This window comes from Ictalurus furcatus, chromosome 12 (assembly GCF_023375685.1).
Source record: "Ictalurus furcatus strain D&B chromosome 12, Billie_1.0, whole genome shotgun sequence".
Lineage (NCBI taxonomy): Eukaryota > Metazoa > Chordata > Actinopteri > Siluriformes > Ictaluridae > Ictalurus > Ictalurus furcatus.
Window position 1 is genome coordinate 6,646,780 of NC_071266.1, and position 25,624 is coordinate 6,672,403.

The 25,624-nt window shown below is 39.8% G+C and overlaps 1 protein-coding gene across 4 annotated transcripts in view; it reads left to right on the plus strand.

Annotated features, from left to right (window-relative positions):
- The window catches only part of ppp1r12c (protein phosphatase 1, regulatory subunit 12C), a 45,578-nt gene that overhangs the window by 13,092 nt on the left and 6,862 nt on the right, over window positions 1-25,624 (plus strand). For 2 of the 4 annotated variants that reach the window (XM_053637393.1, XM_053637395.1), the window contains exons 5-20: window positions 1,915-2,095; window positions 2,519-2,663; window positions 5,788-5,862; window positions 7,098-7,174; window positions 7,285-7,394; window positions 8,117-8,184; window positions 8,299-8,429; window positions 8,712-8,799; window positions 10,243-10,357; window positions 11,302-11,417; window positions 12,990-13,039; window positions 13,130-13,175; window positions 13,286-13,390; window positions 16,060-16,110; window positions 17,755-17,805; window positions 17,896-18,319. In XM_053637393.1, the coding sequence (XP_053493368.1) occupies window positions 1,915-2,095; window positions 2,519-2,663; window positions 5,788-5,862; window positions 7,098-7,174; window positions 7,285-7,394; window positions 8,117-8,184; window positions 8,299-8,429; window positions 8,712-8,799; window positions 10,243-10,357; window positions 11,302-11,417; window positions 12,990-13,039; window positions 13,130-13,175; window positions 13,286-13,390; window positions 16,060-16,110; window positions 17,755-17,805; window positions 17,896-17,982 (1,496 nt within the window). In that variant the 3' untranslated portion in view covers window positions 17,983-18,319. The remainder of the gene's footprint in view (window positions 1-1,914; window positions 2,096-2,518; window positions 2,664-5,787; window positions 5,863-7,097; window positions 7,175-7,284; window positions 7,395-8,116; window positions 8,185-8,298; window positions 8,430-8,711; window positions 8,800-10,242; window positions 10,358-11,301; window positions 11,418-12,989; window positions 13,040-13,129; window positions 13,176-13,285; window positions 13,391-16,059; window positions 16,111-17,754; window positions 17,806-17,895; window positions 18,320-25,624) is intronic. The other 2 variants (XM_053637396.1, XM_053637397.1) reach the window with 2 other exon arrangements.

Genomic DNA, 25,624 nt, shown 5'->3' on the forward strand with positions numbered 1-25,624 from the left:
ATACATCCGTATCCGGTTCCATCAATATGTTTTGCAACAATAAGGTTGCGAAGGACTTGTGAGAGCTCTTTGCTTTTACCCATCATGAGATGTTTCTTGTGTGACACCTTGGTAATGAAAAGCCTTCTTATAGACCATCAATTTATTAACCCAGCTGATATTAATTTACACAGGTAGGGAGTATAATTACTTACGGATTTCAGCTGGTTCCTTGACTTACCTTGCTTTAGAGCACTGCTTTTTCTTAGTGTGTTCAATACTTTTTTCCTGTGTCATTCCACTTTATTACACACAACTTTATTTATGGACTTTAATGTTGTGAATTCTTTATACTTGTGGACTTCTTGAGTTAATACTGATGTCTGGTGAAAATTTCATGTGAATAACCTCATTGGAAATATATTTACTGAAAAAAATGTTGACGAGTTCAATACTCATTCCTCCCCTCTGTGTGTGTGTGTGTGTGTGTGTGTGTGTGTGTGTGTGTGTGTGTGTGTGTGTGTGTATACATACGTTAATATAATATAATATAATATAACTTTATTTTTATATAGCGCCTTTTAAAGGAGCTTCTCAAGGCATTTTACATAATAATAAAATATCAAGAAAAAAAATACACTGATAAAAACACAAAACAAAAAACTGTCTTGAATACAAAATGATTAAAACCAAAAAAAGTTTTAATTTAAAAGTTTTTAGGTTAGCTTTAAAAATGCTCAAATTCTGTGCATTTCTAATACGATCAGTGAGTGCATTCCAGAGTCTAGGAGTACTACTATATATATTATACTATATTATATAGTACTATGAGAAAGCCCTGTCCCCTACTCATCGCTACTGTGTATGTGGGACAGCCAGTAAACCAGCATGAGAGTTGTGCAAAATAATGCTTGGGAGTATATAAAGTTAAGAGATCAGACAGATACTGAGGGGCTAGACAATGCAGTGCCTTATATGTTAACATAAGGATTTCCAAATCACCGAGAAACCTGACCAGGAGCCAGTGCAAGGACTTCAGCATTGGAGTGATGTGTTCATTTCTCCTGACACCAGTCAGGATCCTAGCAGCAGAATTTTGCACACATTGCAATTTATTTAGTGTGGCTTTAGGAAACCCAGCAAGAAGTGTATTGCAGTAATCAATACGAGAAAATACAAAAGTGTTGATAAGCCTTTCAGTCACAGGGGAAGATAGCATAGGGTGAAGTCTAGCGATATTTCTGAGATGGGGGGGGATAGGAATTCTTCACCGTACATTGCACATGTGGGGCAAAAGACAAACCCGAATCAAATATAACTCCTAAACTTTATAATTTAATTTGGAACTCCAGATCCAATAAGCAAAACCTCAGTCTTATCACTATTAAAACACAAAAAGGTTTTGGTCATCCATGTTTTTATCTCAGAAATACAATGGGAGAACAAAGAAACATCCGCATTTTGACCAGGCTTCGAGTGAATATAAATCTGACTGCATAGAAGTGATAATTAAGCCTGAGTGATCTTAAGAGCAATCGTCCCTGTGTGTTATACTGCCATGTGATGTGGCATGAGCAGCAGTCCGAAAAGATGGGTGGCTTTACGTTTCATGGGGGAAGCACGTGTTAACCTTCACTCTCTCTGCTTAGCTGTCGTAGGATAGGGGAGAACTGACTGGTTGGTGGGACCAAATTGGGGAAAAAATTTGGTGAAAAAATCAGTAAGGAATAAACGTGACTGAGCATGCTGTTATGGGAAAATAATCACAGATGGGGTCTGATGGCGAAGTTGATTATCTTCCAATAACAGCACATCCTTAAATGTTTTTATTCTTTTTATACCACAGCAATTTGCCAGTGATCATTTTTTTATTTAGCAAAGACCACTTCATTTTTAGCCACTTATCATTATATACATGTTGTCTCGATCATGCAGCTCTCTGTGTAAAATGTCCAGGTGTGGATGTGGAGGAAGCTAAGCGGTTGGAGGAAGAGTTGATCATGCGTGATGCCCGTCGTTGGCTTACAGAGGGCGTGCCTACTGATCTGCACCACCCAAGGACCAAAGCCACACCCCTACATGTTGCGGCTGCTAAGGGCTACCTGGAGGCCATCAAGTAAGCAACGCGAATGTGTGAACCACTATGTCTAAACACTAGCGGGGACATGCTTATATTTTTAACAACATTGCATGTGTTAATACTGTGCGGCTTGGGTGGGGTGTCTCTGAAATGATCTGGTGGGCACGTGATCGGACAGCTCTCTGATCTCTCTAAGAATAGCTGATGTTTATTTCCTGTCTCATGCAAGAGACTTCCTGTGGAACAGGCCACATTCGTCCTGCTGCTCTTGCTAAGGCAGGGATCAGTTGCTCCATGCGCTGCACTGCATAGACCCTTGGCACAAATGCACAAAACAATAGTATTGTAATGTGTTTTATTTATATATATATATTTATACACTCTGCTTAGACTTATGTTTTCAGTACTTTCTAAAACCTCTGCGAATGTCTAAGTGTATTTTATCTCTGTCTGTTTCAGGTTGCTGTGTCAGTGTGGCCTGGATGTGTCTGCTAAAGATGGGGACGGCTGGACTCCGCTCCACGCTGCAGCCCACTGGGGTCAGAGCGAGGCCTGTTGTCTCCTCGCAGAGCAACTGTGTGACATGGAGGCCCGCAGCAATGGGGTGAGAAATGAGAGAGACAGAGAGAGAGCTTGATAAAGTAACACACAGATAAATAAAGGCCAATAGAAATAAGGATGAAAGAGACTCTCTTTTTTTATTTATTTATTTTATTCATTCTTTTGACGCAGGGTATTACAATGAACAGAAAAAGAAAAAACATAAATAGAGAGAGAGAAGAATAGCTGCACAGACACAGAGAGAGATTGTGCTAGATAGAGAAATGGAATCATAAGAGAATGAATGTGGTATTCAAACATTAGATGGAAAGTGAGGGAGAAAGAGAGCGTTTGTGCTTAATAGAGTGAGGGATTAGGTCAAATATGGACCAAAGATTGAAGAGGGTTGCGACAGATAGATAGCTAAACAAAGAATAACCGAGAAAGAGAAAATAAGTGAGTAATAAATAGAGGATGAATGAAATGGAGAGAATGAAAGAGAGCGTGAAGGACACAAGTGAGAGATTGAGTGAGAGAAAGAAAGAGAGGGATTCAAAGAGAGTCATAAACCAGTGTTAGGAATGATTGTGAAAGAAATCAAAGCCATCCAGACTGGATGGCAGGGGTTCTCGAATTTGTTTGGCTAGTGATCCCCAATCTAAAGGCTCAGAATTCTCGAGACTGGGACTGGGCATTCACCCTACCACCGGAAGATCAAGAGTTTGAATCCTGACCACAGCCATCCACGGCCAGTAGTCAAGAGACAAAAATTGGCCGTGTTGTCTGGGTGGGTGGGATAGCATTACTCTGTCTCCTGTCAGTCAGTGGGACACTAGCCAGTCATGGGCATCTGTGAGCTCATGTATGCGGAAGAGTGCAGCTAGTGGTTGACTGTCCTCCTGTGTCCCGGAGAAGGCACTGCCATGGTTGGTAGCTGTTGTATGATGGGGAGGGCTAGTTAGTGGGTGGGAATTGTCAAATGACAAATTAGGGAGAAAATTAGGGTGGAAAATTCTTGTAACTTGACAGAAGAATGAGGTGAATGTAAAATTAACCACTACTGGAAATGAATCCCTTTTTGTCGCAACATGTCCTCTTCCTTTCTAGTGTGTGGACAAGTGATTTTTATTCACATACAGTGTGACCTCAGCTTAAGATGGGCAAATAACTGTTACAGGCTTGTTAGGATTTGCAGCAGCTCCGGACCGCTTTGGCGTTGTTGTTTTTTTTTTTTTTACAAATTTTTTCTTTACTTGTCTGATTATGTGAAGTCAAATAAAAATCCTGCGTACCCTAGCTTTACAAACCTGAACGGGGTTTGTTAGAGGACAAACGCTGAACTATGATTGAGAAACTCTGTAAATGACGGAGAGAATGAGAGGCAGGTCGAGTGATAGGGTGCTATAGATAGAGTGTGAGACTAAGAGACACAGATAGAAAGACTGACAGATATACAAGCCAAAGGAATGAAAGGTGGTGAAAGCGGTCCAGAGAGAACAGCATAACAGCTGAAGGAAAAGGGCGAGAGATGTTGACAGCTAAACAGAGAGCAAGAAAGAATGAGGCATTCAGATAGCAGTGTATAGACAAAAATGAGACTGACACAAATGTATACCAGAAACATAAAAAGGGCCGAGAGAGATGGACAGCTAAACAGAACGAGAGAAGAAAGCTATACAGTAGTAGAATAAGGGGCAGCGATTGAGCTGTACACTGAACAAAAGAATGACTGCTGTGCACAGACTTCGCTTAATAGAGCGAGATAGAGAGAAAGCCTGCTAGCTCACTAGCTTTATAAAGAAACAGGGTGTAGTCTGGGCCAGTAGTAAGAAGGAGGACAAGAGACATGGTTAGATACAGAGAGAGAGAGAGAGAGAGAGAGAAAAGTGGGTATGAAAGGGAACGAGGCATCCAGGCCAAAGATAGATAAGGAGGTAGAGTGAGAACGGAGGGAAGGAGACCGAGAGGCAGCCAGATGGAAAAGAAGGCTAAAATGTTTCTCTAAGCCAGTAAAAAAAGCATGCAATAACATGCTGTTCCACCTCAGAGCAAAGCCGATATTAGTCAGCTCCGCTAAAGTGAGCACTTTAACACACTGTAGCTTGTGCAAGTGTGCAGCAGAAAGGATGTGTGTAGGATGTGTGTTGGTGCCCTTCTGTGCCAAAGAGCTCACCACACTAATGCTAATGCAGGCTGCACCCACACACGTACACACACACGCACACAAAAAAAAACTTTCTGAGTTCACTTTATGAGTTGCACCCACATGAGTGGGAACTGGAAGAGAGGTTTTTTTTGTGTGTATGCGGCTACTGTTTAGTAGACAGTGTGTGTTAAAAATATACAAATTGGTACCGCCCCCAAACCTATACCCCCTTTTTATTAGTAAGCTGCTGTTGCATAGTCTTCATTTGAATGCTGCTACATTATTGGTTCATTTTTATTTTATGATGCAGTAACACTTTATCTATTACGTTTCAAACATAACTCAGGACTAGAGCACTAACAAATGTATTCCTCCATAAGGATTAAATCACAAAATATTATTTTCTAATGTTTAGAGTCTGAGCTAAGAACAGGACTTAATTGTTGGTAATAGCAGAATCTCTAATGTCGCATTTCCACCAACGCAAAAAGGCCTGTCTTTGTGCCCTGTTTTTGCTGATTTGAGAGCCAAACTGTTATATAATCAGACATTGGAGCTGCTCATAAATGAAATAAAAATTGACAGCCAGGGATCTTATAACATGTTTTACATCCAGCTTAAAACATATTTTACTAGGAATGCACAAATTCACAGCAGGACCTGTTAATGATGCAGTAAGGGAATCTGATATCGGATTAGTGTCGTATCGACCCTTGCTCAGATATTAGTTTCGTAATGAATATGCTGACCTACAGCAGAGACTTTGGAAGTCAAGTTATAGGGAATTATGGAAAGCAGTTAGGCAATTTTAACGGGGGTGTGTAGACTTTTTTCTTATATGATTTCCTCCTCAGACCACTTGCACCCTTCAGTGAAACACCCTGGTGTTAATACACTTATGTTCTGAGTCACTTGTGTATGTGTCTATTTAGTACATACTTACAAATATGAATATATATGACAATAATTATATATGCATGCCTTTCTGAGTAATTGTGTGTGTTCCTCAGAGTGTGACAGCGATTGTAAACGTGTCTTTTAGGGTCAGACTCCATTTGATGTGGCCGATGAAAGTGTGGAGACCTTGCTGGAGGAATTACTGCAGAGACAAGCTAGTGTAAGACAACCCACACACAACTGCACGCACACACACACACACACACACACACACACACACTGGCAACATGAATGTTACTATACACAAAACAGAGAGATATATTACATTATATTATATTACATAGCATTACATTATATAATATTAACAGTTATCTTAATTGACTGGCCACTTGATTAGGTATAAATTTATTCCAGTCTCAAAATAGTTTTTTTTTTTTTTTTTTTGCATAAACGACATCACACTTTAAGCTTCAATTGTAATGAAAGTAGACAAATGATCAGTGTTAATAAGATACATAACGTTTCAAATCTGAGTTTTAACATTAGTTTATACTGCAGCCCTATTAAATTCTCGAAAGCTGTAACTATAAGTTTTCTGACACAAGATGGTCTTCAGGACAGAGGTTTTTGTGTCTGATTAACTTTTAGAAAGAGAAAGGACTGTTCCTTTCTCTGGTTGGTTAGGGAACTACTGTTTAGCTGTTATTATGTAAGGGATAACAGGAACTTGTTTCACAGACTTGTGAAAACAAGATTAAACATGGCCATTACAGATTCCAGATTTAGACCCTTTTGCTGTTGTAATAACCTCCACTCTTCGGGGAAGATTTTGGAGCGTGGCTGTGGGGATTTGTGATCATTCAGCCACAAGAGCGTTAGAGAAGTCAGGCACTGATATTGGGCGAGGAGGCCTGGGGTGCAGTCAGCATTCCAGTTCATCCCAAAGTAGTTTAGTGGAGTTGAGGTCAGGGCTCTGTGCAGGACACTCAAGTTCCCAACCTCGGCAAACCATGTCTTCATGGAGCTCGCTGTGTGCACAGGGGCGTTGTCATTAGTTCCAGTGAAACGAAGTCCTAATGCTACAGTATGCAAAGACATTCTAAACAATTCTGTGCTTCCACCTTTGTGGCAACCGTTTGGGGAAGAACCACATATGGGTGTGATGGTCAGGTGTCCATATAGTGTGTAACTTTCACCCACTATAGTGGCAAATGTTTGGCTATATAGTATATAAACAGGTGTTTATACACTTCATGACCTGCTGTTAAAGAAAATAAAATAAATAAGCGAATAAATAAATATAAACGTGTATACATACAATGTATTTTTTGCTGGCTCTCATGTTTGAATTGTTGGATTATATTCACATTCAGACAAATCTGTGCTGGATGTGATCCACTGTTGGCTACTCGTCATTATTTTACTTACAAGTGGCTTGTGTATATTACTTTGCAGTGGCGCACCGAACAGGACATTAAGGATAAACAGAATGCACAAGCGTCTGCAAACGGCAGCACTGCCAAGAAACGCAGGTTGGAAAGCAGCCTCATGCCGTATTAGCTGTTAATTTCTCTCTGTTTGAATGACAGTATATTCTCTTTATTCACGGGTCTTTCTCTCCCCCTGTCGTCGTCTCTGTCAGGAGCTCGGTGTGTAGGATGAGCAGCCGAGAGAAGATGAGCGTGCAGGATCAGTCAAAGGAGCGAGGAGTCTCTGGAGGCCTACTAAATGAGGAGCGAGAGAACAGTCCCGGTAAAGCTAATTTACATCCCCCAACACAATTTTTACCAGCGTCAGCCTCAATTAAATCCTGTCATGGACGTACTGAAGCACTGCTACATTTGTTCTTCTATATATTTAAAAAAAAACATAAATTAATTATTAAAGTGTTGATGTATAGACGTATTAGTTCCTTTGTTAATGTTACTGCTGAAGTGTATGTTAATTCAATTCGTAAGGAATAAAACGCAACGAGGTGTGAGGAGCTGTCATAAGAAAATAACTTACCTGTGTCGGAAAACGTAACGTTCCAGCTTTAACCTCTGACCCTTCCAAAAATACTAAATGAAATATCCTCACAAAAAAACTCCACCATATCAACAATTACACACATTACATTAAGCTACATTAAGGTAACAGTAAAGTGTTACCACTATTTAATAACAGGATAGCATGAACCTCAAACGAATCTAATGAGCAGCTAAGTGTATTGTGTAGGTCATACTCGAGGTGTCTAAACCTGAAACTAGTGGTGATGTCATGCTGACAGAGAATGCGATTGGTTGGTAAAATTTTACTTGAGCACCTCCCTTGTCGATTCTTCGTCAAGGGTCAATGGAAAAATGCACTTGAAACAAACTGAGGGTGACATCAGCGACTTGTCATGAAGGCAGGGTGAGAATGTAGTGCATTCGCTGTGGCGTTTATTTCTCTAAAGTAGAGCATTTTTTTCTCTCTCTCTCTCTGGGGTGTAGAGACTTCCACGCTGCCGAGTCCAGATACTGGAAGCATTACTACCTCCACGGTCAGCCCTGCTGACAAGGTACGGTGTTATATTCACTACACTACCGGAGTACATTTCCTGGTTAATTGTGGTGTGTATATATGTAGTTACTTTCACCACAGGCGTCTGATATGTGTATGATCTTTCCCCTAGACGCCTGAAGAGAAGGAAGCAGAGGAGAGAGAGCAGGAACGAGAGAGTCGTACTGCTCGTGTTCCTCCGACTCTGCAAAGATGCGACTCTGCCACAGAGAGCCCCAGCAGTCCCTCTACTGACGGCAAGAAGTAAGAGCACCGCCTACACACCAGCTGCCTGGCAGTAATGGCCTTTTATGTACACTGACCACGCTTGAGATCATGATCTCTTTATAATAATTTACTAATAATAATAATAATAATAATAATTAATTAATCATGAAATACGTTCAGATCGCTGTCATTTCACGTTGTCTGTTCATTAGTTCTGTCTGTTCATCATACATTAGTATGATGTAGACCCTGATAGACCTGATACCAGTATCTGTATTGATGCATCTATGTCTATCTACCCTCATTCACCACCTCCAGGTACCAGGCTCCAGTTCGAGATGAGGAGTCAGAGTCTCAGAGAAAAGCTCGTTCTCGACTCATGCGCCAATCACGACGCTCCACTCAGGTATTATTCTAGTAAAGTAGGTAAAGGACAGCTATTATCAGTGTTTTTCCATTTCCAGCAGCGTGCTGCTGTTTTTCTTTTCTTTAGCTCATGAGAGTGTAACCATGACATTTGAAAACTTAACATGGTAAGGTATACAGTATGTGTATGTTTTGAAAGAAAGTGTCCGTGTCTTACTATTAGAGCACAGCACTTTAGACCACTGTATTAAATCATAAAATCACACACTTTTTTCAATGGCCTTGGTTCCAGACGTCCCTTTTCCATTTATTACCTCTAGAGACATTTCAGAAAATAGTTTAACGTATTTAACCAAATGAAGAATATTACATAAAATAAAAATATGGCGGGGGGGGGACTGCAAATGTACACCATATATTGAATTTGATTTTTTTTTTTTTTTTAATTAGAAAATGAACTACTGATCCTATTTAGTTTGCATTTGTATGGAACCTTTTTTCCACAAACTTTGCCATCTTGAATTTTTTTCGGCATTGAAAAATTACTTGCATTACAAATTTATTAAGAAAACAATATAAAGTAAAATGCATTTTTAAAATAAAATCACGTTTTTCGTGGCTGCCAGGGGCGTAACCTGGCCTGGGCATTGGGGGCTGTAGCCCAGAAGATTTTTTCTTTATACCCGAATAATCTTCCACTTGGAGCGATTTGTCACTACGTAACTGAACGTCAGTAAACGAAGTAGGCGGTGTTGTAATTTTATATCTTCAGGGAGCGGAGGCGAGACCAATCGGACAGGGTTTACGGGATAATAAGTGGAAACATTCGTGTCTTATTGGCTGATGGTGTCAATTCTGCCAAACGCTAACTCTCACAGTCAGCGTGAGGAAAAATGGATATACAGCAATTTTTTAAAACCAGTAAAGGGGTTGAAACTGAAGCAGTAACATCATCTGATGCTGAGCAGGAAAACATGGTGTGTAAATGCCTATATGAATTCCAGTTAACGTGAACATGATATGAGCAGAGCATAAGGAAACATAATGTACTTTGCATGGCACTGTAGCAGCTAAACCCATACAATGATAGCTTAGCTGTGTCTCCCCTTGGCTAGCGATACCAAATGAGCCTAGTTAGAAAAGTTTTATATTTTATTGATCTGGTAGTTCTACAAACAGTGACAACACCTGAGGCAAGTTTTATGATAAATCCAACTTTTTCTGATCATATCATACATTTATGTGTGAAAAAATTACTGAAAGAACTACGAGTTTCACTTTCTAGTGTATGTGTATTGTTGTAGGGTTGATAGGTTTTGAAAGTAACTTGAAAGAAAAGTAATTAATAATCTGATTACAATTTTAAAGTAGTAATTAGTAATATGTAGTGGATTACTTTTTGGGTAACTTACCAAACACTGCTCTACAGTATGTATTGCCATTTGTGTAAATATTGTGTTCCATTGTGCATTTTTATTGGCAGGGAGTGACCCTAACTGACCTTAAAGAGGCTGAGCGAACCGTTAATAGGGCGTCTGAACCTCAGCCCAGTCTTCAGACTGTCAGCCCTGTTGTCACGGTAACGCCAGCAGAGAGAGGTAAGAGACTATATTAACAAGCAGTCTACAGACCTGGAGACTCACAGCATAGCACAAGTATCTACACTTTTAAATGGCTTCTGACTTGTGTTTTTCTGAATTAATAGACTGGTAAGCTCCGCAGCCAAAAAATAATCACGTCCACTTATAACAGTGTGTTATTGTACAACGTCAAAAGGTTGTGCAGTTTGCATAGGAAAGTTGCATGTGTTTTGCAGGAGTTGGGATGTACTTAGTTGTGTTGCAGCAAAAGAATGTGTCAGTATGCTTGTGCCTTTTTTGCATAGCAGAGAAGCAGAAGTCATTAAATTTCAGCTGTACATTCTCACGCCTGTGGAGAGACCTACAGCACGCTGCGGCTTCAAACGTTGCTCTTTGGTGCTTGGCCTTGCAACCAGACACTGGCAGTTTGCTAGAGGGGTTTTTTTTTCTTCTTTTCTTCAGGCAGTGCTAAACTTCAGTTAATATTATCTCATCCCCACTAGTCAAATGCATCTGGCATAGATTCAGCAATCTCTTTGAGAAATTGGCTTGTGGTCTTGTGCCCTCATTTACTTTTTCTTAATTCATGAGTGCCCTATAAACTCCTGTGCACCTAATTTCTGAATGCAGCTTCAATTGTTGAGCCTTTGGAATGAAGTGTTCGGGATTATGGGTATTTTGTGGCCGCTAGGGTACATGTTGGGATTGAAAGCCTGCAACTAGAAATTTTCCATGATGTTTTTGGACGCTGGTACAAAATGGCAGACACTGAGCGCACTATATAGTAACTAGGGCGTAGTTTCAGACAACAGAAAGAAAGTGATTCCAGCTTCAACCTAAAGCAGCAAACTTTGAATGTGGTGGAAAAATATTAAAGCCTGATTCTATTAAGCCTACTATATTAAATGAAATGCAGTGCTAATTATTAAGCATATCATTAATTCTTGAGTGCTTGTCTGCAGACACAGAGCCAGTGAAGGCCTCCAGCCCAGAGGGAGACTCCAAACTGGGTGTGAGAGATCGCCGAAAAGCAAGGAGAGAAAGACGATCCACTGGCATCGCCACAAATATAGGAGAGGTGAGTAAAGAGCACACAAATACACACACACACACACATATCACAGATGTGCTCTGCATTCTTCACAGATTTTACAGCACACGCTTTAAAGAAATGAGGTTTGTTGTCTGGAAAAGACTCATGTGACCCCCATTCACACTGAATGACCTACATGAGTAGTTAAACTCTCAGATACAGTACAGCTAGAAAAACATCTCCCACATCCTATCTCATGTGAAAAGAAGTGGCTCAAAAATAAGTTTTCATCCTATACCTAGTACTTCTAGAATACTCTGGACTGCTCACCACATCTAGAATAGTGTCAGGGGTAGTGGTGTCTCATCTGTTTAGGTTTTGTTCTAGTGACCATTGTGAGTTAAAATCCAAAGAGCCACTGAAATCCTATCATGCATATGAATAAACTGGTTATTAACAAAATGGCACTCACCAGATTACACAGCCTACTATGATATTTTATATCCTATATACAGTATAAGGCAATAATAACATCCGGATTTAGTTCAATAATTTAGGTTATTCAGGGCATGTACATGTATATGGGCATTTAGTGTGGAATAAAATACATCAAGGCATGCTGATGTAGGTAAATAATCAACAATGGTTGCCTCCGTGGGGTGCGTTAAAATCGTGTAACGCACACCTAGCTGTGGATTATCCCGCTTATACCATGGTTACTTGCCAGCATTGACCAGTGAAAGCTGTCGATGTTTGCAGTGCAAATTTTTACTGTAAGGATAAAAAAAAAAAAAGGTTAATTTTCCGTAGTTATTTTATGTACGGGCCATTAGACCTAGCATTCCGCCCGCTCGAAATCATACACAGAGATAAAGATTAGCGAGAGCGGGAGAGATTGTGCGTGTGTGAATTACCCGTGTCTGTGCCGCATCTTTACTAGTAATGAAGGTGTGCGTTTAACTACTGTATGCAACTGTAACTGTATGTCGCGATTTAAACGTACACCTTCTAGCCAATCAGAATCGAGTTTTCAGACAGACCATGGTATACAGTCAATTTTGTTACATAGCATGTCTTTAATCCATTTTTTACACTAAAATTACATGGAGCATCTGCCATACAATATATTCTCTGTTAAGAAAATAAAACCTTGTATAAGATCATCTTCATTTACTGTCTCATTTATTATTATTATTATTATTATTATTATTACTATCTCAGTCCTTTTAATCAACTGCACCTTTAATATAATTGAAATCTGTAAGAGTTCATACACGCTACTAATACAAGTTTGACTATTGATTGTATACTTGAAGCTTTTTTAAGTTTTCCAGTTATTAGTTTACTTTAACATTTAATTAAATTATTATCAAAATCTGTTTTTAGCAGTTACTAAGTTATATTGTATACTCAATCGAGGGAATCAAGTACAGATTATGAGCTCAATAGTACACCCACTTGGAATAGATTCTTGCTTATAAGTTACTCTGGATGGCATGTGAATGTAATTATTGCATCTCTGACTCAAGTGTAATCACAAGTCTGATATATGACATTTTAAAAAAACACACCTTTTCAGTAGTATGCCGCGTAAATGACTGCTGCTTGTTTTTTCAGACGGAGGACTTGGATGCAAACGAGCCGTCACAAGCAGACAGCACCTCAAGGTTTCTGTGTCTTCCTGTTCCACAGTCTCATAGTTCTATGTTACAGCTTTTAATGTGCTTTATACTAACTGCTGTGTTTCTTTGCTGTAGTGACACCCAGCCAGTAAAATTGTCCCTATCACTGGATTTTAGAAAGGTACAATTTAATTAGCCGTTTTTTAAAAGTCTATTTTAAACATTTTCTAAGATGTTGAAATAAATGAAATATGTTATGTCTTGCTTTTTTTTTTCAATCTGTCTGTGCAGCTGTATGTGGAGATGCTGAAGGAGAACGGTGCACTGAGAGAGAAGCTCCAGGAGACACAGCTGAAGCTCAGCGAGTGCAAAGTGGAGCTCGAGCGACTCAGACAGGTCTGTGTGTGTGTGTGTGTGTGTGAGTAAGTGTGAGTGCGCAGTTGTGCAATAATGCAGTGGCAGCAAAGAAAGCATTCTACCCAAACTTATTCACAGCAATAACTTTTGTTTGTTTGTTTCATTCATTTTTTTACATGCTAGTCTTGTCTTCCAAATTGTTTTTGAAATTATAAAATATCAAATCTGATGTCTTTACATTTTACTGTACACTCATTGCATTAGCTGGTCTATATTTCATCTAACCTCTTAGGGTAAATAAATCAATAACTGGTGATAATATTAGCTAACATGGTTTTATATAGTCAACAATTAAGCAGACCGGTATTTTCAATTACATTCGCACATGTAATCTTTCCTTGTCTATATAAAAACAAGCAGAAGCACTTTTAATGCACCTTTAAACATAAGTAAATTCAAGCTATCTTGTGCTATCAAGCTATTGGCCATGGCAGCCATTCAACAGAGCATAAAATCTTGCTAATAAACTATGTTCGCCCATGAGAATACACCAATCAGCTATAGCATTAAAAACACTGACAGGTGAACTAAATAACATTGATGATCTCGTTACAGTGGCACCTGTCAGGGGGTGGGATATATTAAGCAGTAAGTGAACAGTCAGTTCTCGAAGGTGATGTGTTGGAAGCAGGAAAAGTGACTTTGACAAGGGCCAAATTGTGATGGTTAGACGACTGGGTCAGAGTATCTCCAAAACAGCAGGTCTCGTGGGGTGTTCCCGGTATGCAGTACCCACTAAAAGTGGTCCAAGGAAGGAGAAGCGGTGACCTGGCAACAGGGGGTATTTACCTCAATGTTGAACTTTTCTGCCGTATCCCTCATTTTATCATTATTAAGCTCTCCACCATTGTCACTGAACAGTCTTTTGGCTGGACCACGTACACTAATCCAGCAATGAATGAAGGTCTTCATAATTTCCTTTGCCTTTTTTGTAGTCACAATGCTTCCCGCACTAAAACATGTGAAGTGGTCAATGACATGGCGATACCACACTCCTGCATTCATTGTAACTTGAGGCCATAGGACATCCCACAGCAGGTTTAGGTTTGGGTCTGCTGTATTTAACACGTTTCACATGTCTACTATGTCCTTTACGATCACAGTGCATTCCTCATCATGATTACCTGAACAGGACAGCAGCTTTTTTCAGTCTGTCTAACGGAGGCATGTCCGAACTGTTTATGCAATTTCAATCAGACTTTCCTTTTTTCTTTTGTAGTCATGTTCTCTGTCACAATTCACACTTCATCTTCACTACACTTTTCAGTGTCATATGACCGATTCTTCTGCATTGGGTTCACACAGTAATGTTCTGATGACGTAAGTTCAAGGCTTAAAGGGTGCTTGAACATTCATCACATTGTCATTTTGAAGCTCCAGAATGGCCCCTACCTTTTTTAGTGAAGCTTTACTCAAAAGAAATGGGATATCTGCTGGAACTACTTCAGTCTTTGTGTGACATTTAGTGTTTCCAATGATGGCTGGGATTTTTTTCACTTTCTTTGTAGAGTGTACAACTCTTCCATCGCCAAATCTGAAAGCTCTTGCACTCTGTGTGCATCATTTTCGTAAGCTCTGCTGGTTTTAGTCCACTGATATGATGATCAGACCATTTCTGTCCACATACCATTTTTGTACAAGCTGTGTCTCTGACTGCTGATCCAAGTGATTCAACCATGAATATTTCTGCGTTAGACAAGGAATCACTGGAAAACAGTGTGATTATACCACTCTATGTCCTGTTAGCTTGGCGTGTTCATCTCTGTGAGGGCAATCCTTAGCTCAGTGATGCATGTTTTGACAAATTGCACGTTTGGAGCGCCATATCTATCAAGATATGTGCCTGGCAGTGTTTTGGATTGCTTTTGTGAACGTCACTTCCTCTTAAGAACAGAGTCCAATTTTTCTAAAATGGTTTTCATACCATCATCTTTGTTTAAATCCTCCGTGGAAATTTCCAGAGTAGCATCTCCCCGTTGGTGATAATGCGACAGCCAGGGCTTGTTTCTTTCCTTCCAGTTCCATAACGCGCATCCACATTTCCACTTCATTTTTCCAACTCTCATATGACTTCTTTTCATCAAACTGTGGTGGAATCTTGTAGTTAGCAGCAGCCATCCTCTGCTACCAATGTTAACTCTAAATGATGATTCACAAAAGTTTGAACCTTTTATTCGCACCATCTACACATGAACTAACTCACTCTACCACACTCCTTGCAACATCCTCTCTGGAACCCCCCTCCCCCCCCCCAAACTTGTGCACACAAGACTATAGCTCAACTTAACAACTTTTACACGTAGCACCTACCTTAACACTGTTGCAGACCAAGTACACCCCTTCATGGCAGCGGTATTCCCTAAAGGCAGTGGCCTGTTTCAGCAGGATAATGTGCCCTGCCACACTGCAAAAAATGTTCAGGAATGGTTTGAGGAACATGACATTAGAGTTCAAGGTGTTGACTTGGTGTTGATCTTCATCAGTATGGTTTTGTAAAGAACAATTAAAGAACCATTTTATTATCAACCAGTTATATACCTTATGTAAATAACCATGTTCAGCTAAACTTGGAACAGTACACAACAGTACATTCCTTTTACCGTCACTATAACATCAGTGTGTCTGTTTGTGTGTGTTTCTGCACTCAGAGCCAGGAAAATGGTTGTGACCGCCCTGCTCTACTGGAACTAGAGAGATTTGTGAGTCTGTTTTTGGCTTCACTACAATTTCAATACAGTTCTGTTTCTTTTCTCTTTTATCACAGTCTCTCACTTACTTCCTTTTTCTCTGATTAAAGTTCCTGTCAGCTATGCACGGTTTATTTGCAATGTTTTGAACAAAGCAGTACATGTTTATAACCTTTGCATTAGCCTAATTGTAATATAGCTATACACTAGTGGTTAAGTAATCCAGAGGTTAACTCTCCCATTATGTTGCCTCTAACTTTGAAGCTTTGAATAAAGATAAATCCCATAGATGTGAGAAAAGTGTGAAATTATCATCATTGTAGTTGCAGTACATGGACAAACAGACAAAAAGATGAATCCTAGGGCACATAGTGACTTTTTAGTGGAGATGACCGATATTTTCCAGGCTTTTCAAAGGAAGTAAGATCAAGACCTCTCAAAGGGTTCAACACAGGAAATAGAGGTCTCTGAAGTCATTTTAGAGACAGTATAATCATTTAAAAAGTCAACTTAATGTTACTAATGTTTACAACGAATCAGTTTATATAGATTTTTTTTTTTTTTTTTCGATATGAAGAATTTAGATATATCCAACACTGAGAGTGACATGACGCAACCGTGCAGCAAGAAGGTCCTTGATTTGTACCCAAATTTTGAAACAAGGGAAGGGCAAGAAACCTGGCATGTGTGATGTGTTTGAAAACATAGCTGTCTGTGTGAACACAGCACTCTGAACTGATTTAGAGTCCGGAAAATATGGTAGATATTGGCCTTCAAAAATCAAAGAATCCATGAAGAAGAAGTAGAACTTCATGTCTAGTCCTTCTCGTTATTAATTTGTGCGCCACATATCCCTAAAATATACTTGAAGCAGGAAACTACTGAAGAAAAGCTATTTCAGACATTTGACCTTGTTGTGTCCTTGACCCTGTTTGGATCAATTCCAAAATTCCAGTCCATCTGCTGGTTACAATAATAATTCTATAAAAATCCTAAAAACCATTTAACCATTCATTCTTGAAATATCACACTAACAAGAGAAAAAAGTCATCATGCAGAAGACTTTCTAGTGTCGGAAAACTAGGGGCAGCTTTGTTCTAAGGCAGTGGTCACCAACCCTCTTCTTTGAGATCTACCTTCCTGCAGGTTTCATTTCCAACCAAAATCTAACACACCTGTTTTAGTTGATAAAGAACTTCTTAAGGCAATGATTAGATGGTCAGGTGGGCACGATTATGGTTTTAGGAAGGTAGATCTCCACGAACAGGGTTAGTGTTCTAAAGCAAACAGTTCTTCCAAAAGCTTCAGCATATCAAAAATTCCACATTTTGTAACTGTTTATGTGAAGCGTTCACCATACAAGTGCCTGTTTTAGTAGTTACTATAGAAACGCTAGCGTGTTAGAACGAGTGCATTAATATAAAAATGTTGTTCGAACTACTGTCAGGGCTGTATCACCTTCAGACCATTTAGAATCGAGTAAGGCTGATTATATGACCATTAGGGAAATGCTAGGCTGAATCCATGGAAGGGAACACAGTGAATGTTTTGTTGTTGTTTTTTGTTGTTTTTTTTTAAAGGCTAATCTGTAATTAATGGTCATTGTGTTGTGTTTTTTTTCTTTCTTTCTTTTTTCCCCATGTTTGTGTATCACAGGAGAAGAAAGCGCTTGAGAGGAAAGCAGCAGAGCTTGAAGATGAACTCAAGGTGATGCTGAGTGTTAATCTGATTACTGATCTTATCCGAAAGGATTTTTATTAAAATCAATGAATTAAACCTCTCTCCTTCTCTCCACAGGTTCTTGTTGATCTGCGTGCTGATAACCAGAGGTTGAAAGACGAGAACGCTGCTCTCATTCGTGTCATCAGCAAGCTCTCCAGATGAGTCGACACTGCCACTCCCGCCACTATTCACTGAAACCACAAGGTGGCAGCACTGCCCATCTCTTTACCCAGAATAAACTGGAAGAACGCTCCTCTTTCTGCGTGGCCATAACACACTGCAACTGTGTATGTGTGTGTGTGTGTGTGTGTGTGTGTGTGTGTGTGTGTGTGTGTGTGGTCTTTCTCACCCCTCGGGTGGCTAAACTACTGTTCTCCAAATTAACCTGCACACAAAGGTGAGCAGACCTAGCCACAGCACAACCCTCAGTTAAACAGCACACGAACATCAGGAAATCCCAGACCGCCGATTACTCCCGGACTGATTTCTCTCGTTCCAGGTAACACATTACTTGAACTCCGTGTCACAAGACTGATCAAGTCATAAACACAGTCACCATTATATAGTATATCCAATGATATAACATGAGTCATGTTATAGTTATCAGTAATCATTATCATAGCTTCCATTTTGTTTGATTGCATGATCCCCGTCACATGCTTACTAGTTAGTGCATATTTTAAGTATTTGGGGCAAATCAGAAGTTTATTATAAGTAATTTAATGCGTTCGCTTTAGTATGTTATCATTTCTATAGTAAGTACTCCTTCACAGTGAGCTGTATGGTGGCTGTATATCGATGGCCATATAATCTTACCTTAAGACTTCCTTATCCATTACAGAAAAATGTCTAACATTTTTGGTGTCAGCACTAACAATCACAGGAGAGTGCTCAGGACAGAAGACTTTGCACTCTGAGGTTTATCGTTAACATGACAAGCTGATGATGTGATGAACTGGCTTGTGTTTCACGGATGATGTATAGCATTACATGTAACTAGAAATAAATTAAAAAGTATGACGTCACTTTAAGAAGTAGTAGTGTTGGCAAATTACTGTGGTAAAACAGTTCAGGATGTGCTGTTATTGGAAAACAATCAACTTCAGGGAGGTAACAGTCAAGGAGGTTATTTTATAAGATATTATGTCACCACAAACAGTTGCTGTTTTCATATATTTTATCGTACATGGCCCTGTTCCATCACTGGAATGTTAGCTTATGACAGCTGGTGTGTTTATGACATGTTCATGTCTGTATTGTGACATGGGGTTCAAGTAGCGTGTTAACTGTAGTACATACTTGAAGTGCAGCAGGTTGGAGAGGAAATGCAGGGTGCTTTTGTTCCATATATTTAAATTAGATCTTGTTTTTTTTTCTTGTGCACTGTTCTCATTATTATTATTATTATTATTGGGGTTTTTTTTTTTTTTTTTTTTTTTTTTTTTTTTTTTTTAACCTTGTAGCTTAACACAAAATAAGCCAGTACAAGGTCGCCAGTTTATATTATTCTTCGCTTTAGCAATGTGTATCCACTGTAGCTTGTAGTTTATACTCTGACAGTGTTGGACACCAGAGGGCACAGCCAATCATCAGCTTTTAGGACACGACCAAAAAAGGCACGTCCTGATTTTGCCAAGTGACAGGCGATCATGGATCATGGATTCGCGTTTTTACCACCTCGTTGCTAACTTGATCACATGACAGAATTTCTTTTCACATTTTCATCTTGACCCCACAACTTGGCATGAAATACTGTACATTTAATAGTTTCACTAGTCAGTTGCCGGTCTGCTTAATATTAAAAGTGCAGTTTGTAATGTTTAAAACTTCTGCAAGATGCATAATAATATTTTTTTTAATACCTTAGGAAACTTTAATGTGTATTATTGCGGTGGCTAGCTTCTTTGTTTTATGTTTCTGTTTACATTTTTCTGGTCCAAAAGTCAGCTCTGCCCCCAGCTTAAACCCTTAAAAAAGCAGAGGGGTTTTAGCTTAGGTTGAGGGAATAAATTATAGGCTTATCATCTAATGTTATTGTTGCAGTGTTCCACACAGACAGCAGAGGGCTCAAAAAAGAAATTTACAAACCGCTCCTTTAATGTTACCGCCTATCAAAGGACTCTAAAATTACATACTGCTCCTTTAACATCACTAGTCGAGGGCTGTAAAATGGCAAACTGCTCCTTTAGTTATTTCTCTAGGTGTAGCTTTCTGATGTAAGATTTAAATTACAATTAAATTAAATGGCACAATTAAAGCCAGTAGTCAGGTTTTCAAGCATGTTAAGTAAATTGGTGTATTAGCTCATTTCTAAGTTTCTATGTGAAAGCCAAATTCCAGAATTCAGCCAAATGTAGTGTATTATTAATACCTGGAGAATGTGCTAGATCAAGGGTCATCAGCTGAAAACGCTAAGTATTTCAGCAGACCAAAACAAGAAGTAGAATCCTTAAATGTATGGGGGGAAAAAAAAATACTTCAGCGACCCGAGTTTCCTAAATCTAAACCAGCTCAGCTTTTCTATCAGATCCTCTGTTGCGATTTATCCAATCACAAGCATTTATGTAAATCATTTAGCTGAAGGCAGCTCATCAAACCAGAGACAAGCTATAGGGCTAGAGACATAAGCTCAAAAACAGGAGAGTTTTCACTGACTTTCAGAGAGTTTTCGATTTGTTTACCCTCTCTGACTGATTAGTGATGTGACGACATTGTTTACAAAACAAAATGTTAAAAGATGATGGGACAGAGAAGTATGCGTTTATTCTCCGTGCGATTAAAACTTCAGGAACGGCATGTTTCATCTGTTCATAGACTGTGGCACTATTTTATACATAACCACTTCAGATGATCTTATTGATCGCTAATAAACTAATGGTTAATGGTTAAGCATTATGTTGCTAATCAGTTATGTTAGTTGCTTTGCAAGAACGGTATATTATGTAACTGGACCTTTTGCAGATTTTAGCTGTGCTAGAACGTGGAGTGGAAGCACTTTTCGCAGTTGCTTCCTGCTGTAAGTTACAGAAGGGGCAGAGCTATTAGAGGAAGCTGGACAGTCCAGAATTTGTGTTGTACATTTTGCATAACTAAGGAAAGCATGCTTGGTTATGTCAAGCTGAAGAAAAGAAGTAGTGATGTCACATGATCAAGTACGATAATCAGTTTTTGCTACTCGGCAAAATCAGGACAGCGCTTGCAGTGTTAGACACAACAGACATGCAAACGTGCCAAAACCTGAAGCTCCTCTCCTGCATGGCTACTGGTGCTATGCTGTTGAGGATGGGGGCTTTCTCTCTCTCTCGCGCTCTCTCTCTCTCTCTCTCTCTCGCGCTCTCTCTCTCTCTCTCTCTCTCTCTCTATTTCTGTCTCTTGCTTTCTCTGGCTCTCTTTCTCTCAGGACAAGCTTAGATCAACACTGTACTCGAGCACACTGCTACTGTATGTCGGACCAAACAGTGATTGACTTTGTTGCTGTTTCTCAGCGAGCGAGTATTTATGAGTGTAAGTGATGTATTACAGAGCCTGTGTCCTGTGCCAATGGTGGTGTAGGGTTTCTTTTTTTTTTTTGTCATTTATTTTCCAAGATGAGGAGGAAGAGGAGGAATGTTTATACTGTGAGTCCTGCTCTCGGAGGAACAGGCGCTTTATAAGGTCAAAGCTTTTGACAGTTTACCACCATGATGTTGTTGTTTTTTTTTTTAATTATTATTGATTGCTCCTGTTTTATTAATATTATTTTTAAGCCAATGCATGCCACGATTGTATTTCGACAAAACATGTGCCTTTCTACATATCTATTTTAATATTTCGATGTTGCTCAGTTGAAAAGCTCTGGGCTCGTTGGCCCGGCAATGTTCCAATAGACTCCTAAAAATTCTGCTGTCATTAAAAAAAAACCACACATACAGCCGTCAGCATTTGGTGAAACAGCCAATAAAATTCAATGGAAACGGATAAGTAGCATTGCGTCTTCTTCTGCTTCTTGTCTTGTAGCTTGTCTGTCTTTAACATTTTTATGGCAAAATGTTCCCAAATTATATGTCCTTAGATTTTAAAATAAATTCTTCAAACCCATTTAGTATAAATTTACTCTACTTATAAATGTATATTGTAATATTCTGGCTATTTATTGTAGCCATTGAGCTTCTTTAATTCCTGAACTTTCCACCAACACCACATTAAGTCCACTTTGATCTTCTTTAAAAAGCAACTTGTTTGAGTACTAATGTTTGGATTCAACCAATTTAATTCACATGACTAGTCAAACGTGGCAAATACCTATAGGAAGACGATAATAAATATAACCACAAATGGCAATATGTGGGGTCCAAGCACCTTTTTCAAATAGCCTTCAGTGCCCAGTTCTGGCCAAGTTAAGTAGAACAATAATGAGACCAGAGACAAACATACACTAGGTTTTGTGATGGTAGCTCAGTGCTAACCCTGTGAAATGCTTTTTGAAATATGATTGGCTAACAGTGACCAAGTTTGTCCAGTAACCAATTCGTTATTAGAAATACAAGTACATTTGTATTTGGAATCGTGAGAAACGTTTAGTTAGGTTTAACTCTGCCTCCAATGTACTGTATGGTCTTGTCGGGAAAATTTAAATGCGATCATGACATCTCCACCCAATATCACATAATTGCTCGCGTCACGGCAAGATTAATCAATTCAGTTGTGTTTGCATAACACTTTTACCAATGGATATTGTCACAAAGCTGCTTTACAGAAATTGAGATATAGATTTAGATCAGTAAAGTCAGAAGACACCTTGAGAGGAACCAAAAATCAAAATGAAACCCATCTTCTACTGGGAATAGATAACATCATTTCTCTTCTACATCTGTGTGCTATGACGTCAAACAGTAAGTGTGTTGAAAGCATATTTAATACACTCAGAAATAAAGGTAAAAATATTTGTCACTGGGGTTTTACCATCAAGGGTACATCTAACCATGAAAGTTGTGATTATATAAGTATTCACCCCAGTGCTGTAAAATTCCTAAATTCGTTGTGGTGCAAACAGTTACCATCAGAGGTCACGTAATTAGTTGACTGCAGTCAACGTGTGCAATTACAGTGTCGCATGAATAACCGTAAATACTCATGGATTGCCCCAAAACTTGGTAGAGAACATTCCTGAACAAGCAGCATCATCAAGGCCACAGAACTATCGAAAGAAGTCTGGGACAAAGTACTGGACAAGAATCAATCAGGGTTTGGTGTGATAAAATTAGAAGTAGGGCAAGGAGAAGGAAGACCGAGACAGGCTTAACACTTCGGTGCTTTATTACGTTTTTCTTTCGTTCTGGAGTTTCTTTTGTTTTCACATACATACACACGCTCAGCTCGCGCTTGGTGTCATGTTCGTTCTCTCTCTCTCTCTCGGCGTGTGTCTCTCCCTCTTTTATCCTCACCTCATCTCACTTAAACAGAGAATATTCATTAGCAAAACTTCCCCACAGGTGTGCCCTCCTTGCCACTCACCTTCCCTGGCTCCGCCCTCCATTCACAAATCGCCACTCGTCCAAGCCTCCACATTTGGTTATTTTTTTAAAAATCCCAAACTTTGAACAAGCCAGTTTTACCAAGATGAATGGGTAAATGTATCAGGATCCCAAACTCAGAAGACCTGTAGCTGTAATTGCAGGCAGAGGTGGTTGTACCAAGTATTGATCCTAGCAAATGTTGGCTTTTTTGTTTAATTAAACTTTTGTCTAGATCTAGGAAAGTATTTTAAAGATACTCAAATGTGTACACATTTGTGGCATGAATTTGTAACAATACTACAGTCATGTGAAAAAATAAGTACACCCCATGGAAAAAAATTTTAACATATTTGGACAAGCAAACATTTGATCATCTTTGAAACAGTGCCTATTACTAAAGGTGATGTACTTGAACAAAACCACAAGGAAATGTATATTTTTCAATCATTTATTCAGCAGAAATATCAATAGATGTGATATTCTTTTGTGGAAAAAGTAAGCACACCCTTGGCCTCATAATTGGCCTAGTATTGCACCCTTTAACAGAAACAACTTCTTGTAGGCGTTTTGCATAATTGTCCACCAGGCTTGCTGGAATTTTTTGACCACTCTTCCATGCAATATTCTTTCAGTTGCTAGATGTTTGTGGGTTTTCTTGCATGTATTGACTGTTTCAAATCCCCCCATAACATTTCAATGGTATTCAAATCCGGGCTTTGACTATGCCATTCCATAACCCTCCATTTCTTCTTTTTGAACCATTCCTTGGTGGTTTTGTTAGTGTGCTTAGGATCATTATCCTGTTTAAAGGTTCACTTTCGATTCAACTTCAACTTTCGGACAGATGGCCTCACATTATCTTCAAGAACTTTGATTTGATGAACTCTTTGATTTCCACCACCGTGCTTCACAGTGCTTCTCAAAAGCTGTCTTTGGTCTGCGCCAAACATGTCTGCTGTTACTGTGGCCAAACAACTCTATCTTTGATTCATCTGTCCAGATCACATTATTCCAAAAGCCCTAGCCTTTCCAGTCAAATTTGCGCAATCTGTTTCTGATTGTAGAAGCATGCACTTTGACACCAACTGTTGCAAGACTTACTAGCAGATCCTGTGATGAAATTTTGGGGTTGTTGGAAACTTATTTTTGTATCAGATGGTATGCTCTTGGGCTGAATTTGCTGGGATGACCAGTTCTGGACAAATTGGCAGTCATTTGAAATCTGTGCCACTTGTAGATGATATTTTCCTTACAGTGGAATAATGTATTTTAAATAATTTGGAGATCTTTTTAAAGCCCTTGCCAGACTCATAGGCATCCACAACGTTTTTTCTGAAGGCCTTACAGAACTCTTCAGATCTTGGCATGATGACACCACACACCTCAATGGCAAAGGGAACACCAGACACTAGATATGAGAGGGGCCGTGCAGTATGGGAAATGGTTTGCTGTGATATGACAGAAATGCCCCCCAAGGGCACTTCTCCCGAAGCACCAAAATACACTCCCTCCCCTGGCAGTCCTGGCCCTCTGGGCAAAATGTTCACATGACCCCTCATGTTCCAATGCAGGCATTGTCCAACAAGTAGCAGGTTTCTCAAGGAGCCAAGGAGCAGAAATGAGGGTGGGGCTGGTTTGCCGGGGTCATTAGGTGAGATCCAGGCTTTGGAAGTTGTGTCGTCAGCTTTAGACGGAGGCTTGACTTGGTGGGCCGTCTCGTCGGCCTTTCTTGTGTGGAGTGACTTTCTTAGCGGAGCACGGAGGCAGAGCGATGTCCTCAGCAGAGCGACGACCTCAGTGGCTTAGTAAAATGGAGCGATGTCCATATAAAACCTTGGCGTAGTGGCATCCCTAGCTGTATAGGGATGCTGAGCGGCATCCTCAGTCACGCAGAGAGTCTGAGTGTCGTTCTCCATTGACTTTGCAGGCTGAACTTGGTTGGCTGTGTCAGTAGACTCAGATGTGAGCAGAACTTGGTTATCCGTGTCAGCAGACCGCCTCGTGCCTCTCATGCTGGAGCTCTGGGGAGCAACTGCCTTGTGGATATCAAGCTGTAGCTCGGAAGTAGAGGTCACCACATTGACCTCTGGCTGGAACTCTGCGGGTGAGACCACCTCGTGTGTCTCAGGTTGGAGCCATGGAGGTGAGGTCGCCTCGTTGACCTCTGGCTGGAGCTCTGTATATGAGACCACTTCATGGATCTCATGCTGGAGCTCTGTTGAGGAGGTCGCCATGTTGACCTCCGACTGGGTCTCTGCAGTGGAAACCACCTCGTGGATCTCAGGCTGTAGCTCGGGAGCAGAGGTCGC